This window comes from Vulpes vulpes, chromosome 16, assembly GCF_048418805.1.
Source record: "Vulpes vulpes isolate BD-2025 chromosome 16, VulVul3, whole genome shotgun sequence".
NCBI classification, from domain to species: domain Eukaryota; kingdom Metazoa; phylum Chordata; class Mammalia; order Carnivora; family Canidae; genus Vulpes; species Vulpes vulpes.
The window spans coordinates 33,213,621-33,231,579 of record NC_132795.1 but is presented as its reverse complement, the minus strand read 5'-3'; the positions used below and the strand labels follow the sequence as shown (position 1 = coordinate 33,231,579).

Sequence of the window (17,959 nt, the reverse complement as noted above, 5' to 3'; positions counted from 1 at the left end):
CAGCCCCCAGACCTACTGTGCCAATCTGGTGTCCTGCTGGCAAGGTACACAGGAAGTTTGTGAGTAGGATGCTGCAAGCTGGAGGTGGGACCTGCAGCTGGGCCTGGATGGTGGCGCTAACCGTGGGCATGTACGGCTGGAGCATGACGGACAGCAAGGCAGCTATATTCACTGCCAGGCCTGTCACTGTCCCTGCCCGCTGCCTGGGGAAGGAGAGAGAGAAGTCAGAATTTCCAGGATGACAGGGCCCACCGCCACTTAATTCCTGCCACCAAACTTACCTGTCAGCCTCGCTGCCTTTAATCCGCTTCCAAGGCTCATTCACCTGAATGTACTGGTTGCCATGGCGAGAGATGGTGAGGATACTGCGTAAGGCCTCCCGGATCCTGGGAAGGGAGGAGGTAGGCCAACGTGTGAAGTCCCAGAGGGACCAGTATCGGGCTCTCAACATGCCAGCATAGACCACAGAGATGAGACCAAGGTGCGGGTTACTTACCGAACCTTCTCCAGCAGCTGGTGATAGTGCTGGAGTTCCAAGGTGACATGCGCCAGCAGGCGCCGATCATCAGAGGTAAGCACCATCTCAGGCACATAACCCCCAAAAAACTTGGACACAAACATCCCACCTCTTGATGGGAGTAAGGAAGGAGAGGGAAAAGAGGAATTACTGCCCAGTCACTTTATAGAAATTTGACCTGATTTTCATAATTCTCCATTCTCTTAGAACTGACACCTGACTCCCTCAAGCTAAAAGGCAAAGCTTAACTAATTCATTCCTTGTTCTCTCTCTCCCCTAAGAATGAGAAACCTGGTAAAGTTAAGCAACTTCATTTTATTTTTAGGAATTAATACAAGGTGTGATCTAGTTGAAACATTATTTGCTATCCAACACTCCAAGAGACAATCTGTGAAATGCAGTTAACAACCAAATCTGAAAGGGTGTGTAGCCATGGAGTATCCTTTAGACTGCAGAATAACTGAGACGGAGACCAATAAAGAGTGTAAGCCTAAAGTAACAGAAACCTCCAAAAGTACAGTAAACATCTCCTACCCCTATGCTAAAACAATCCCTTTCTTCTGCCAAACTTTTCCAATGGTCTGCAAGTAAACTTTTTTGCTAGGAAAGACACATTTCCAATTCTATAAAGAACATTAATAAGAAAACAATTTGCAAAAATTCACTTTGTGGCCAACTCTGCTAAATCACACCTCTACAACTGACTTCACCCCAGCAAACATATCCTACTATGTTCTAGAATCAGGTACCAATTGATAGAAATCCACTTTCCGTATGGATTTCCACGTTGTCCTCCCCATCCCTCACAGCTCCTGCTCATTCAAGCCTTCTGGGCACCCCCATCTCTTCCATCTCTCCCACCTAGTGCAGCAGAGCTAGCCACTACCCCACATGCCCCACCTCCAGCCCATCTGCTAACTCTGACCACCACCCCTCCCCAGGTCCCACCTGTTGATAAAGTTGCCCAGGTTGTTAAGCAGTTCAGAATTATTCTTGAGCAACATGTCTGTCCAGGAGAAGGCACTGTCCTGGCCCTCCGGCCGAATGTATAGCAGATAAAAGCGCCAGATGTCAGCAGGGATCCCCGTGTCCTGAGCCATGTCACCGAACACTCCCACACCCCGGCTCTTTGAGAATTTCCCATCCTCATAATTCAGATACTCTGGACAGAGAAGTAGAATAACCAGGTGGTCAAAGCACACCCTTCCCTCTGTGACCCACTAACTCTTCCTTCCTCTCCCTCAACTATGGGTGTCCAGAAACACTTCTCCTTGAGTGAGCCTGCAAAGAACTTGGGGATCTCTTCTATTCTTGTAGTCTTTTATTGCTTTGCTTGTATGCATTACAAACTTTTAACTTCAGACTTTTGTTTTCCTCAGTTCTTGTTCCCTTCTTCTAGGTTAAGTTCTCGTGTTCTAATTATTTCCTATTTCTCCTTCCAAATACTGCCTCAGCCCTCATTCCCTAGGAACTTCCCCATCTTCAGTCTTCCAGGGTACCTGTAGCAATGAGATGGCTGACCAAGGTATAGTTGTCCTCAGCTCCTAAAGCTGAACAAGGGAAAACTAAGCCGTGGAAGGGAACATTGTCTTTGGCCATGAACTGATACAGGTTCACCTACAGAATACAGTTGGGAGACAAAACTCCTGAGATGATCTTCAAAGGACCAAGAAAAATCAGACACCCAACCCTAACCACCCCAATGCCCTCCCCATGGACAGGGTAACCAAGAACTGCTTACTTGCTCTGGGTTTTTCCACCATCTCTCCCACTGGTCTGTGTAGTTGGCTGTGATGGACAGGTAGCCAATAGTAGCATCAAACCAGACATAGAATACCTGGAGGGCCAAGAGGAGGGAGAGAGAATAGGATGAAGGAACACTGGGAAAACCTCACCAAGCCAGTCTTCGGCTGAAGCAAGACATAATTAACAGTCTATTTTGCTAGCCCAGGATCTCAACCCAAAGGCAAAATAATATGACATAGGAATAAAGCATAGGGTTTTTACCTTGTCCTCAAAGCCTTCTAAGGGTACAGGGGTTCCCCATTTGAGATCTCGAGTTATGCAGCGTGGCTTGAGGCCATCTCGAAGCCAAGAACGAATGATGAACCGGGCATTGGGTGTCCAGTCACTGCCAGGCAATATCTTCCCCAACCATTCCTCTAGTCGTTTTTCCAGCTGAGATGGCAGAGAAAGTCATAGGGCCAATTTAGGACAGTCTCATACATGGTTCACATAAGGATAAATATGTACAACCTCTCTGGAGTAGTTTGGTAATAATACAATTAAAAGATTTGTGACTTTGACAGCGATTCCATTGCTAGGAATTTCTGCAACAGAAATACTCGTACAGGGCAGCCCGGGTGGCTCAGCAGTTTAGGGCCACCTTTGGCCCAGCACGTGATCCTGGAGACCCAGGATCGAGCCCCTGCAGGGAGCCTGCTTCTCCCTCTGCCTGTGTCTCTGCCTCCCTCTCTCTCTGTGTGTGTCTCTCATGAATCAATAAAATCTTAAAAAAAAAAAAAAAAAAAAGAAATACACAAAAGTGAATGAATATGTATATGAGGAAGTACAGTATTCATAATAGCAAAAAATTGCAACCAACTTCCATGGTTCAATAGAGTTTAAAGAAATATATCAATACAACGAAATACTTATAAGACCATTAAAGAGTTAGATTTGGGGATCCCTGGGTGGCGCAGCAGTTTGGCGCCTGCCTTTGGCCCAGGGTGCGATCCTGGAGACCCAGGATCGAATCCCATGTCGGGCTCCCGGTGCATGGAGCCTGCTTCTCTCTCTGCCTGTGTCTCTGCCCCTCTCTCTCTCTCTATCATAAATAAATAAAAAAAATATTAAAAAAAAAAAGATTTGTATGTACTGACACGTACAGATCTCCAAGATACACTGATTAAGCAAGCAAATCACAAGACAATAATATATAATGCAATCCTATCATTATAAAATTAAATAGTGGGCAGCCCCAGTGGCCCAGAGGTTTAGCGCCACCTTTAGCCCAGGGCATGATCCTGGAGTCCCGGGATCAAGTCCCACATCGGGCTCCCTGCGTGGAGCCTGCTTCTCCCTCTGCCTATGTCTCTGCCTCTCTCTCTCTCTCTGTCTGCCATGAATAACTAAATAAAATCTTAAAAATAAAATAAAATAAAATATAATAAAATAACAAATAGATTAACATAAGGTGAGAAAAAAAATTTTTTTAAGATTTTACTTATTTATTCATAAGAGAGACACAAAGAAAGGTAGAGACATAGGCAGAGGGAAAAGCAGGCTCCCCAAAGGGAGCCCGATGCAGGACTCAATCCCAAGACCCCAAAATCATAACCTGAGCCAAAGGCAGACGCTCAACCACTGAGCTACCAGGCGCCTCAACTCAGAAAAAATTTTGAAGAAAAATATAAATCAGTGCTTTATTCTCAGATGGAATTATGGGGAACATCTACTTTTATACTATATTTCTACTGGAAATTTTAGAAACAGGCTTATTTCACTTTTATAAGCAGAAAAACAAAGATAAATCTGTTTGGAGGAATGGTTTCCGCTATTTCTACGCATAAACACCATAGCTTCTGAAGTCTCACAATATGCCCTATTGTTGAGGCTATTGGGAAAAAGGCGCACATAGGAATGCAAAATGAAACAACACCCATTGAGGAAAATTTGGCAATAAACTATACACATATAAGTTATCACTTTAAGGAATTTATCCTGAAGACACACTTCCAAAAGTACAAAAATTCACAAGCATAACGTTATTCTATGCAACATTATTTATAACTGTGATTTACTGGAAACTACCTAAATGGCAATCAATGGAAACCGGCTGAATAAACTATAGTACCTACAAGGAATGGAGTGTGAAGTAGCTATTAAAAACTGACCAAATGGGGCAGCCCGGGTGGGTCAGTGGTTTAGCGCCACCTTCAGCCCAGGGTGTGATCCTGGAGTTCTGGGATCAAGTCCCACATTGGGCTCCCTGCATGGAGCCTGCTTCTCCCTCTGCCTGTGTCTCTGCCTCTCTCTCTCTCTGTCTCTCTCATGAATAAATAAATAAAATAAAATCTTAAAAAACAAAACAAAACAAAAAAAACCTGACCAAATGGGACACCTGGGTGGCTCAGCAGTTGGGCGCCTGCCTTCAGCTCAGGTCATGACCCCAGGGTCCCAGGATCAAATCCTGCATCAGGCTCCCTGCAGGGAGCCTGCTTCTCCCTCTGTGTCTCTGCCTCTCTCTCCCTCTCTGTGTCTCATGAATAAATAAAATATTTTAAAACAACAACAAAAAACAAACAAACAAAAAAAAACTGACCGAATGAGGGTACCTATGAACTGATACAGTAGGATTTCCAGAACATATTGTCAGGTGAAAAAAACAAAACACAACACAGTATACATTCAGAATGCTGTATTTTGAATGAGAAGAGGAAATAAAACACACACACACACACAGTTGCTTTATGGATATGTTTACAAAAATAAACACACTAAGAATAAAACCGAAGACAAAACTGATCATCTACAGGAGACGGGAGAACAAGGTGGCATGAACAAGAAAGGGAATGACACTTCTCTGAGGATACCTTTTTGTATGGTTTTGATTTTTTTTTTTGGAAGATTTTAGGTATTTATTCATGAGAGACACACGCAGAGAGAGAGAGAGAGAGAGAGAGAGAGAGAAAGAGGGAGAGGGAGAGGGAGAGGCAGGGACACAGGAAGAGGGAGAAGCAGCCTCCATGCAGGGAGCCCAGCATGGGACTTGATCCCAGGACTGCAGGATCATGCCCTGAGCTAGAGGCAGATGCTCAACCACTGAGCCACCCAGGCATCCCCAGTTTTGACTTTTATTTATTTTTTATAATAAATTTATTTTTTATTGGTGTTCAATTTACCAACATACAGAATAACACCCAGTGCTCAGTTTTGACGTTTATTTTTTTATTTATTTATTTATTTTTTCAGTTTTGACTTTTAAAAGCAGACCGATGTTCTCCTGATTATTTAAAAAAATGAACTTCACAAGGACAAGGAGAGGAAAAAAAACTAAAAGCAAATGAACCAAACTTACTAACTTATTTTAGTAACATAACCATACTGAAGGGGGTAAAAACTGAAACAATTTTGAACACATGATCTGATTATATACCTTCAGTAGTAGGGAAGGGGCAAGGTTGCCAACAAACCCTAAACTTTTTTTTATCAGGTTTTTTTGTAGTGTTATAGGTGAAGTAATTCTGAAATTATTTTTCAGTGTACTGTAGGACTGAGCAAATGAGTACAGGTTGGGAGCCAGGGTACTTCCTGTGGAAGAAGGGACACACAACAATGAAATAAGGAAAGGTGAGGAAGAACCATGTAGGATGGTCTGGAATTGCAGGATCAGTGTGAACTGCAAATCAATGCCTAACTCTTTTTGCGAGAAGAGCCTAGAAGCAAAGATACCCCAGTAGCAATGAGCAGACCTCAGACTTGACCTAGTACCATTCTCTACTAAAATGAACCAGGGATTTTTGGAGAAATGGTTGACTTTGAGGCTGGAATAGATGAACCTAGATACCTTGGTATGCCAGAAAATAAGGAAGCACTTAGAAAAAGGTGGGAGATGTCAAAAACACAGAGAAATGATCTTAGAGGGGCTCCTGCTGGCCAAATAAGGGACAATTTGAACATGAACATAATTTGTGACAGGAATGAATTATAAACCACTGAAAACAACAGGAATCCATGAGCCCACACTGACAACGGATAACTAATAAATGAGCAAAGGAGAAGGGTACACGCATAGGGGTGGTAGGGCTGGAAAAGCTTCATGGAAAGTGGTTCAGGATAAGGATTAAGCAAACAGATGCCAAACCTAGGGCACCTTTTATGATGAACAAGGTTATTTCTATGTTTTAAAAATATACTGCCCCCCACAAAAAAATAAGTAAAAAATAAAAATATACTTTCATAAACTGCTTATAAGTTGCAGGGGGAAAAATGTTAATTATACAGTGGAGAAACTTAGTTACACCTTGCCTAGACAAAATTAACATCACCAATGAGGGGGAAATGGCCATTGTGTACCCCTTGGAAAGGATGCAATATCACTCTTGTAGTATTCCAACTAAGGATGCATAACTTGAATTTAATCAGGCAACAGCCAACAAATCCAATATGAGGAATATTCTACTGGGGGCAAAAGGGGGGCGAGTTAGGGACTTCAGTCTTAAAAACCGTTAGTGTCATAAAAAAGAAAGGCTGGGATCCCTGGGTGGCTCAGCGGTTTAACACCTGCCTTTGGCCCAGGGCATGATCCTGAAGTCCCAGGATCGAGTCCCACATTGGGTTCCCTGCATGGAGCAGTGAACCCTGTGCCTGTGTCTCTGTCTCTGCCTGTGTCTCTGTCTCTCTCTTTGTGTCTCTCATGAATAAATAAAATCTTTAAAAAAAAAAAAAGAAAGAAAAGAAAAGAAAAGAAAAGAAAAGAAAAAAAGAAAGAAAGAAAGAAAAGAAAGAAAAGAAAAAAAAAGAAAGAAAAGAAAGAAAGAAGGGCTGAGGGCAGCCCCAGTGGCCCAGCGGTTTAGCGCTGCCTTCAGCCCAAGGTGTGATCCCGGGGACCCAGGATCAGGTCCTGCGTCGGGTTCCCTTCATGGAGCCTGCTTCTCCCTCTGCCTGTGTCTCGGCCTCTCTCTGTCTCTCGCATGAATAAATAAATAAAAAACTTAAAAAAAAAATAGGAAAGGCTGAGGAACTGTTTCAGATTAAAAGGAAACTAGAGAAGTGCCTGGGTGGCTCAGTCGGTTAAGCACCTGCCTTCAGCTCAAGTCATGATCTCAGGGCCCTGAGATGGAGACCTATGTTGGAGCTCCCTGCTCAACGAGAGTCTGCTACTCCCTCTGCCCTTCCTCCCTCTTTCGTGCTCACTCTCTCACATGCTCTCTCAAATAAATAAAGTCTTTAAAAAAAAGAAAAAAAGAAAGAAGAAAGAAAAACAAAGGATACTAAAGACAGAAAAACTAAATGCAATACATGACCCTGAACTAGATTCTGTACTAAAGGAAAAATAACCCTATAAAGTATATATTATTGGGATAACTGACAAAATTGAAATATGGATGGTAGATCACATAACTACATCAAAATTAAATTTCTTGAAGTTGTTTACTATGGTTATACAAGAATGTCATTTTCTTTTTCCCCCAGGAAACATGATTAAGTATTTAAGAGTAAAGAGAATAGGGAAGCCTGGGTGGCTCAGCAGTTGAGCATCTGCCTTCAGCCCAGGGTGTGATCCTGGGGTCCTGTATCAAGTCCCACATCGGGCTCCCTGCAGGGAGCTGCTTCTCCTTCTGCCTGTGTCTCTGCCTCTCTCTGTCTCTCATGAATAAATAAATAAAATCTTAAAAAAGAAAAAAAAATAGTAAAGAGCATATAGGTGTGCCTGGGTGGTGCAGTTGGTTAAGCATCTGGCTGAGGTGGTGATCTCAGGATCATAGGATCAAGCCCTACATCAGGCTCCATGCTCAGCACAAAGTCTGCTTAAGACTCTCTCTTCTCTCTCTGCCCCTCCCCACTGCGGGTGCACACTCACACTCTCTAAATAAGTGTTTAAAAAAAGAAGAGAAAGCAAAGAGGCTATTTACATATGTGCATATGCAGAAAAAGAAAAAATTACGTTAAAATAAATAGAGAAAAAAAAAAAAAGCAAAATCTCTTGAACCTAGGGGCACCTGGGCGGCTCAGTCAGTTAACCATCTGCCTTTGGCTTGAGTCTTAAGGCTAGGGTCCTGGGATCAAGCCCTGCCTTGGGCTCCCTCCTCATTGGGGAGTCTGCTTCTCTCTCTCTCCCTCTGCCCCTCCCCACTGCTCATGTGCTCTCTCTCTCTCTCTCTCTCAAGTAAGTAGAATCTTTAAAACAAACGAACAAACAAACAAAAACTAGTGAACCTAGATAATGCATACTTGAGGTTCTCTGATCCGGCAACTGTTTATTCTTGCAGCGGCCCCCTCGCCCCTTTTTTGTAAGATTTTATTTATTTATTCACGAGAGAGACACAGAGAGAGAGGCAGAGGGAGAAGCAGGCTCCATGCAGGGAGCCCGACATGGGACCCGATCCCAGGATCCAGGGATCACGCCCTAGGCCAAAGACAGACACTCAACTCCTGAGCCACCCAGGAGTTCCTCTTGCAGCTCTTTTTATGAGCTTAAAATTATTTCCAAAAGTTAAAGAGGCAAATCTACTAATACAAAAAATCAGTCAAAACATGTTATGAAGTAAAAGAAAGTAGACTGTAGAACATTATGAATACTATGATCTAATTTGTATTAGAAAAAATACATAAAAATACTTTTTTAATTTTTTAATTTTTATTTATTTATGATAGTCACAGAGAGAGAGAAAGGCAGAGACACAGGCGGAGGGAGAAGCAGGCTCCATGCACCGGGAGCCTGATGTGGGATTCGATCCCGGGTCTCCAGGATCGCGCCCTGGGCCAAACGCAGGCGCCAAACCGCTGCGCCACCCAGGGATCCCCATAAAAATACTTTCATATGCATATGTTATTTCTGAACAGACACAAAGGAAAATGAGCCAATAGTCAATACCTCTGGGGAACAGGCCAGGCCTTTCACTGTGTCCCCTTTAATCCGTTGTATCTCTTTTACAATAAAGCCTGTATATTTTTAAAGGGAAATTAAAAACATTTGAATGTGGCTTGATATAGGTTTGTCGCTAAGGCAGAGGGGGCCTAAGAGGCCATGCAGACCAGCTTGATGGAAAGGCCCACTTACCTTAGGCAGGTCCAGGAACAGGTGCTGAGAGGATTTCACCACAGGGCATGACCGGCACACTTTACACTGAGGCTTCTGCGAAGGGAAATTCAAGAGGAGGGGTGACCCAGGGTGAAATAGTCAGAATCAGGACTGCAGGCCTGGGGGAGCTGTGCAGGCCAGAGGAGATACACGGAGCGATGAGCTCACAGGTCTCCCATCTCACTGGACTTCATGCTTACGTTCTTGGACTCAAGTCCACAGAGCATGACATTTGTTACTCAGAGTTTCATGACTCTGTCCTATCACTGCAAAGAGTAGGAAAAAGCAATCTCTGAGCATAGGCTAAGGATGCACAGCTGCATGAGGGGACGAAGGAGTGGAGACACACAATTCCTCTTCCTGAGGAAGTTACAGTCCAGTTAGGGGGAGTGAGTCCCATGAGAAACATGTACAGAAAAAAGAAAAAAAAAAGAAAGAAACATGTACAGACTTTTTTATTTATTTATTTATTTTATGGTGAAAAAATTTATATTTAGATTTATAGCCGGCTGGACTCAGTTTAGATGATCCCAATTTTGTTGGCAACATCCAAAGCATCATAGTCAGGAGCCAGTCGAACATATGCTTTCTTCTCTCCATCAGGCCTGATCAAGGTGTTGACCTTGGCCACATCAATGTCATAGAGCTTCTTCACAGCCTGTTTGATCTGATGCTTATTGGCCTTGACATCCACAATGAACACAAGTGTGTTGTTGTCTTCTATTTTCTTCATGGCTGACTCAGTAGTTAAGGGGAACTTGATGATGGCAAGTGATCAACTTGTTTCTCCTGGGGGCGCTCTTTCGAGGATATTTGGGCTGCCTTCGGAGACGCAGGGTCTTGGGTCTTCGGAATGTAGGTGAGGTGCGGATCTTCTTTTTTTTGTGACCGTGCACGCCTTTCAGCACCGCTTTCTTAGCTTTCAAAGCCTTTGCTTTGGCTTCGGCTTTGGGAGGGGCAGGGGCGTGGCATGGCGGAATGCGAGAAGCAGCTCGGGAGAGGACACCCCAAAGCTTAGCCTAGCCGCTGTCCTCCCAGTTCGTTCATTCCGAAGAGATCCCATGCCAGCTAACCATGATCTACAGACTTTTTTAAAAAAGATTTTATTTATTTATTCATGAGAGACAGAGAGAGAGGCAGAGACACAGGCAGAGGGAGAAGCAGGCTCCATGTAGGGAGCCCGATGTGGGACTCGATCCCGGGACCCCATGATCATGCCCTAGGCCAAAGGCAGGCGCTCAACCACTGAGCCACCCAGGCGTCCCTATGCAGAACTTTCCAAAACAAAACATCAAACAATACTTATTTTCGGGGCACCTGGGCCCCGAAATACTTATGCTCAGTCACCTGGGCATCTGCCTTCCGCTCAGGTCATGGTCTCAGAGTCCCAGGAACAAGTCCCACATTGGGCTCCCTGCTCAGTGGGAAGTCTGTTCTCCCTTCTGCCCCTCACCCCACTCCTGCTCTCTCTAATAAATAAATGAAATCTTTTTAAAAATATATTTTTAGGGATCCCTGGGTGGCGCAGCGGTTTGGCACCTGCCTTTGGCCCAGGACGCGATCCTGGAGACCCGGGATCGAGTCCCACATCGGGCTCCCGGTGCATGGAGCCTGCTTCTCCCTCTGCCTGTGTCTCTGCCTCTCTCTCTGTGTATGTGACTATCATAAGTAAAAAATAAATAAATAAATAAATAAATAATTTTTTAAAAAAAGAAAAAAAAATTTTTTAAATACTTATTTTCACAGCACAAACTGACTATGCAAACACTGGCAGGTGATAGCAAGAGGACTAAACAGTCAGAGGGAGGGCTAATCAATGAAAGTTTCCCAGTGAGTTTTGATCTGGGCTTTTGAATCTTCTTTTTTGAGTAGGCTCCACGGCCCACATGGCGCTTTAACTCACGACGCTGAGATCAAGAGGCACAAGTTCTACCAACTGAGCCAGCCAGGCATCTGGGCTTCTGAAGGTGAGCAGGGATTAGAACTCTCTCAGGACCTCTGTCCCGAACTCCACATGCCTGTCTCCAACTGCCTACCAACATCTCTGCTTGGGTGTCTAAGAGGCACCACAAATTGAAAAACCCAACAGAATCACTGCACTGCACCAGGATGCAGGTCCTTCATCCAAGCCTGCCCATGTCCGTAGATGGAACTACCGTCTACCCCAGCTGCTCAAGCCAAAAACTTCAAGTCATCATTTTCTTGACTTTCCCTCACCCAGAACTGACCTATCCAGTTCTGCAGCATCTGCCTCCAAAATCTAGCTCAAATCCTTTCTTCCTCCACACTTCTGCTGTTCCTAAACTAGTCCAACCTACCATCACATTTCTGAGCTACCACTCTGGCCTCCAAACTGGTCTCCCCACTTTCTCTCTTGCTTCCCTCCCATTCATTCTCCATGGAGCAGCCTCCCTTTCAGCTGCCACAATGACTTACAAGGCCCTGGTCAGCTGCTCACCACAGACCTCTCTGATCTCATCTCAATCCGCACCCGTCTCACTGTGCTATAGCTATGCCGCCCTTCTCCACCCTGCCTTTACAGCTATTGCTGCCTTGAGCCTTTGCACTTCTTGCTAATTCTGCCTGGAACACTCTCGGCTTCTCATCACCTGGTGTGAACCTTCTTGTTCTTCAGTTAAACTCTCAGTTCACAAGTTACCACCTCTGAGCAACCTTCCCAAGTCACCTGGCTAAAATCTTGCCCCAGAAGCCACTGTCACATCCTCCCAGTGGTTTATTCTATATGTAACTCTTGTCTTTAAGAGTCTCCTCCCTGGGGATCCCTGGGTGGCGCAGCGGTTTGGCGCCTGCCTTTGGCCCAGGGCGCGATCCTGGAGACCTGGGATCGAATCCCACATCAGGCTCCCGGTGCATGGAGCCTGCTTCTCCCTCCGCCTGTGTCTCTGCCTCTCTCTCTCTCTCTGTGACTATCATAAATAAATAAAAAATTTTAAAAAAAAATTTAAAAATAAATAAATAAATAAAGTTAAAAAAAAAAAAAAAAGAGTCTCCTCCCTGCACTAGATAAATATCTGTCTTATTTGGGACACCTGGATGGCTCAGCAGTTGAGTGCCTGCCTTCGGCTCAGGCTCAGGGCATGATCCTGGTGTCCTGGGATCGAGTTCCACATCAAGCTCCCCGCAGGGAGCCTGCTTCTCCCTCTGCCTGTATCTCTGCCTCTCTCTCTGTATGTGTCTCTCATGAATAAATACACAAAATCTTAAAAAAAAAAAAAATCTGTCTTATTCGCTGCTACATCCCCAGTGGTCTTCAGTGACTACCCTATCAGAAGGACTCAAAGAAATAAGCGCTGTATAAATGAATGAATAAATGAGTCAATGAGTAAACACAGAAGAGACATGTTTACAGAAGAGAGAAAGAATAAATGCAGGTGAGGTGATCTGAAGCAGGAGCAAAGGCAGGGAGGCATAGTCTCATCTTGTCTATTTCCCAGCACAATGCTAAACGCGTAGTAAATGCTCAGTAAGCATCAGATGAACTGAATGATGAGCTGGGGTAGAAAGAGGCACTGGGGTAGAAAGAGGCCCTGGTGAAAGGTCCTGAATGCTAAAATAACAATCCTGAATGGGACAAGCCTGGGGGTCCCTGAACAATAGAGACTGTTTCCTTCCTCCCTCCCTTCTGCTTCCGTGAGACCCTCCTCTCACCTTGAGCTCAATGGCATTGATGAGCTTGCCACACTTGTCACACTGGTCACCTCGGGCCTCCTCATAGCCACAGAAGGGGCACACACCCTCCACAAAGCGGTCAGCCAGGAAACGGGCGCACCGTTCACACCGCAGCTGCTCCACAGTATCTTGCAGCACAAAACCGCGGGTCAGCAACCGCTGGAAGATGTCCTGCGTGATTCTGGCAAAGGCGAGTCAAGGACAGGGGTGCCAGGTCAGGGGAGGTCAGAGGAAGCCAGAGGAATTCAGAGAAATGATGCTCCCCTCCCTCCTGTCATTCCACCCAGGCCCCAAATCAGTCCCAGGGCCGAGGAAATCAGACAGAAGGCCCCTGAAGGCCAAGGCCATGCAGTCACCTGTGGGGAGTCTTCCTGGATAACCCAGACCCCTCATACATACTCCCCGACTCCCCCCCACGAATTTGTCAAATACAAACAACAGTTTTGTACTCTTTGCTAACAAAAATCTCTTAAAGGACGGAACCATACTCCTTTTTAATACGTCCTAAAATCAAAATGTACCAGTCCAACTGCTAACCTGCTTAACACTATTAAGCTGGCAGCCTGTCCACTACCTAGTTTTTGTAAGGATGAGTATCACGTGGAGGAAGAATGAGTGTATTTGCTATAAACCTGCATAGGGGGGCAGCCAGGGTGGCTCAGCAGTTTAGCGCCACCTTCGGCCCAGGGTGTGATCCTGGAGGCCGAGGATCAAGTCCCACATTGGGCTTCCTGCATGGGGTGGAGCCTGCTTCTCCCTCTGCCTGTGTCTCTGCCTCTCTCTCTCTCTGTGTGTCTCTCAGGAATGAATAAATAAAATCTTAATAAATAAATAAATAAACCTGCATAGGAGCGAGAGAGAATGTTCTAAAATTCCAGAGCAGCCAGGGAAACGCAGGATGGTAGCAGAGGGAAGCCAGATACTTCCCAGGAGCCTAAGTCCTATTTCTTTCCTGCCTCGCTGCTCCTTCAGCCCCTGGGCAGCCTTCTGCATCCACGGACTCCCCATGCTTGGGATACATTTCAGGGCAATATTCAGATCCTAGGTTTAGGGGGGGATGCCTTAACACTTTTGGTTCCTTCCATCTCTAGGATATTCTCATTGCCCCCAGCCCCAGTGTTTACCCTGTTTTTGCCTGATTTGAGGAAACCTACTTGGTCTGCTGTGGAGTAGTGGTACGACCAAAAATATCAAACGAGATATTAAACCAGCGGTAGATGTCCGCATGGATGGCATGGTACTTGTCACAGATCTCCTGGGGCGTCAGACCCTCCTCCATAGCCTTGGTCTCTGTCGCTGTACCATATTCATCTGTCCCACACAGATAGAGGGTGTTCCACTGGCGGAGGCGGGAGTACCTGGAAGGGGATATGGTGATCACGGGGGGCCCCATCTCAGGCCCCTCCCATGTCCCTAGGATCCCCCCAGCCTCCACCCTTGAGGTGTTCTATTCCCTTGGGCCCACTGTTCCCTCACAAGGTCCCTTCCCTAGCAGCTGGCTCCACCTGGCAAAGACATCAGCACTGAGCACGCAACCAATGATATTTCCAAGGTGGGGGACATTGTTGACATAAGGCAGGGCGCTGGTGATGAGCACATTCCTTTCCCCAGCCACAGGCAGCCTGGTAGGGAAAGAGGAAGAGAAGAGTCCATGGAGGAGAAGCAAGGGTCAAGAGGGACCAACAATGCACAGGACACCCAGACACAGATCTGTTCTACTGCCACAGACCAAGGCACATCTTAAGTCTCTCCTCACGTGAAGCCACAGGATCATGAATCCCTCCTAAGGGCCATAAGACCCCCAAAGCTGAAACTGCAGGGCCCTGCCACAGTGAGCAAGTCCAGGTACTGCTCTTACGGAGCTGCATTCCACTCTGACCTCTGTCTCACTTTACTATCATGGCCACTTCTTTCTTTTCAGTTCATTCTCAGGCTTAACTTCCTGGGTATTGACACAACTCTTCCTGGTTCTGTCCAAACACCACTCCCCCCAGACGCCAGTGCCACCCAGGCACCCTTTCCCAGCACTGCCCTCTTCCCTTCTTCCCAAGTGTTATGGAAGTATTATCTCGAGTCACTACTTGAAGTACTCACAGCCTGGCACCCTACCTTCACGTCTTCCCCAGTTCTTCTGGACCCCTGACTCCCCTTTCCTAACCCGTCAGTCCTTTCTTTGTGGCTCTACTCAAACCAGCAGGCATCAGCGACTGCCTTCCATTCAATCTGCTGTCTGAAGTCACTCAATCCACTCCTGTCTTTTTGTGTCTCACACCTGATGACTCAGCTGCACACATCCTGTATCTAGCCCCTCCTTGGCACTGACCTCTCACCAGGGCTCCTTTGATCTTTCCAACCATTCTCAACCTATAATCACTTGCTCCCACCATTTACTGTGTCCTTCAACCCTGGGCATCCTGAGAGTTCAGAGTCCCATGGTTTCTACTGTTAACAAAGATTCAAATGATTCTTCTTGTTAACCACACCCCTTTTCCCTGTTGCTAATATGTATTCTGCTTAGAGGTTCCAACTACTTCCTAAACCATCTTATAGCTCATTTCCTTAAAGGAGACCTCACTGATTTCTCCTGCATTCATTGACTTTGCTCCCTGTACCTGAATACCATAATTTTCTCTGACATCTAGGTTAGAAATCAGCTCCTTCAGGGAAGCCTTCCTTCACGAACAACCAGCCTTTCACCTAGTCATCCTTGCATCCCGAGTCCCCAAGCACTTTGTAGCACACTACGTGGTACTCCTCATGGGTCACTCTGTGACTTCTCTCTTCATTATGAGTGTGCTTCCTACTCTGGCAGACATAAAGGTGAGTATGCCCGGGATTCCCTCAGGGGGTTGCATTCTGTTATATAACTGGTGACTGGGATCAATGAGGTAAGAGGCACAAAGTGCCAAAGGAAAAGATGGACATTAAGGAGATCAGCAAGGGGCACCAGTCAGACAGATATTGGCTCTATCAATAATCTACACTTAGAAGCTAAGCCTAGGGGGCCTGGGCAGTTCAGTAGGTTAAGCATCTGACTCTTGATATCAGCTCAGGTCTCAATCTCAGGGTCATGAGTTCAAGCCCTGTGTTGGGCTCCACACCAATATGGGCCTACCTAAAAAACAAAACAAAACAAAACAACACACAAAAACAAGCCCCACTCATCAGTGCCTACTCACACAGGATTCTGCTGTGGCCGAAGTGGGGGCAGGCTTCCCAGGCCCTTCTCCCAAGCAGTTACAGCCATGGCAATCTCCTCCTCAGATAGAGTCGCCAACTCCTCCTCCTACGAAGAGCGTATACAGTCCCTTACCAGGTGAGGGGGCCCATAGGCTAAAGAAACTCCCCTTGCTCTCCAACAACTGAAAGACTTAATGGCCATGCTCAAAGTCCCTCTCCAAGCCACCCCCCACCCCCAGGTACTGAGGCTCTGTAGGGACCCCAATGCTCTGTTCCAAACCTCAGGCTCATTGCTGACAGCCCTCCCCTCAAAGGAGCCAGGCTGGGGCTGCTTTTGGAGGTAGGGCCGGAGGGCCAGGACACCCTGCTGCTTCAGCACAGTCTCTACAGCTCTCTGACATGGCTCCTGAGAACTCAGGGTCTGAAACCAGCTGTGCAGGGCACCCAACTCCTCTGTGGGCATGGGGGAAAAGAGAGAATCAGCAAGACCTGGAATGGGCAGGCAAGAATGGACCTCCTCTCTTTCTTCATGAAGTTTCTCCAATTATCTTCCCCAGTTCTCTCAACCACCTTTATGCTATAACTGCCCCATCAAGGTATGTCTCAGAGATGACCCTCAATTTTGTAGAGCCCATTCTGTAATCACTCCACCAAGCTCCTAGGCTGGGGTTGAGGACGAAGTGGTATGCACAGTTCTTACCAGGGAGGTAGGCGGGGTCTTGAAGTAACGGGTAGAGTGCTCCCCACAAAACAATGTCAGCCAGGGATTCTGTGTCCTTTGTTGAAGAAAGAAAAGAGAAAGGTCCACAGGTCAAATACTCGGTTTCTTCCCAGTACACACAATAATCTCTAATGTTTCCTGAATACTTACTACATGCCGAGCACTTTGTTAAGCAATGTACTTAATCCTCACAATTATCCATTGAGTTGGCTACTAATATTATCCCATTTCAAAGAGAACAAAAATCAAGGATTAGAGTTTGGTGATTTTTCAAGATTACACTGCTAGCAAGTGGCAGGATTGGGTTTTGCACTCTGAATATAGCCTTCCATCTTAATTCTTATATCATACAATTTTCCCCGATCCCCATCTCAAAGTCCAACTCACCCCAGCCAGGAAAGGACAGCTCCGACGACTCAAACTGTGGTCAATGTGAGTGAGGGCTCTCCGGACTGGGTCAAGAACATCTTCCCCCTTCTTGCCTTGGACCACTAAATAGTACAGGGCAGCAGACAAAGCTGGCTAAAATGTGGGGGACACAGGTCAGGATGGCCATGCAGGCAAGGGCCTGCCTGCCATCCCCCATGTCTCATTCCCACCTGCAGCTCCGTAGCTTCCCATTCCAGCCACTGGTTGGTGAGATCATCTTGTTCCCAGCCAGATAACAGAAAGAAGTACCTGCCCAGGGAGAGAGCAACAGAAGGTGGAATTAGCAGGGCCCACCCACCTATCTAGCCTATTTCTCACACGATAGTGAAATAGTGGCTGCAAATGAAGCCACAGTAAATCAGTGGACGGTAAGCCCTGATTTTATTTGGCCACCTCCCGGCCTTAAGGTCCAGTACTGACCGGCAGATTGCACTAGTGGAGAAGAGGTAGTTGCCACTATCCAGCTGCAAGACGGGGACCTTGGGCTGGGTCAGGAAGGGGACCACACACTCTGTTGCAGAAGAAGAAAAGGACTCAGAAAACAAGGAAACAAAAAAAACTTTGTTAACTTAGAAGGACGACTTTGCATTGTTCAGGGAAAAAAAGAAGAGAGACG

At 46.1% G+C, this 17,959-nt stretch overlaps 1 protein-coding gene across 1 annotated transcript in view; it reads right to left on the bottom strand.

Moving 5' to 3' along the window:
- MARS1 (methionyl-tRNA synthetase 1) overlaps positions 1–17,959 on the bottom strand; it is a 28,092-nt gene that overhangs the window by 1,307 nt on the left and 8,826 nt on the right. Inside the window, exons 3-19 of the mRNA XM_026001860.2 lie at positions 17,764–17,854; positions 17,514–17,592; positions 17,302–17,436; positions 16,894–16,969; positions 16,474–16,646; positions 16,193–16,299; positions 14,519–14,635; positions 14,168–14,371; positions 12,993–13,194; positions 9,303–9,377; positions 2,525–2,695; positions 2,259–2,354; positions 2,017–2,134; positions 1,466–1,679; positions 497–628; positions 282–386; positions 17–203 (exon numbers count right to left, since the gene is read on the bottom strand). Coding sequence (XP_025857645.2) covers positions 17–203; positions 282–386; positions 497–628; positions 1,466–1,679; positions 2,017–2,134; positions 2,259–2,354; positions 2,525–2,695; positions 9,303–9,377; positions 12,993–13,194; positions 14,168–14,371; positions 14,519–14,635; positions 16,193–16,299; positions 16,474–16,646; positions 16,894–16,969; positions 17,302–17,436; positions 17,514–17,592; positions 17,764–17,854 — 2,282 coding nt within the window. The remainder of the gene's footprint in view (positions 1–16; positions 204–281; positions 387–496; positions 629–1,465; positions 1,680–2,016; positions 2,135–2,258; positions 2,355–2,524; positions 2,696–9,302; positions 9,378–12,992; positions 13,195–14,167; positions 14,372–14,518; positions 14,636–16,192; positions 16,300–16,473; positions 16,647–16,893; positions 16,970–17,301; positions 17,437–17,513; positions 17,593–17,763; positions 17,855–17,959) is intronic.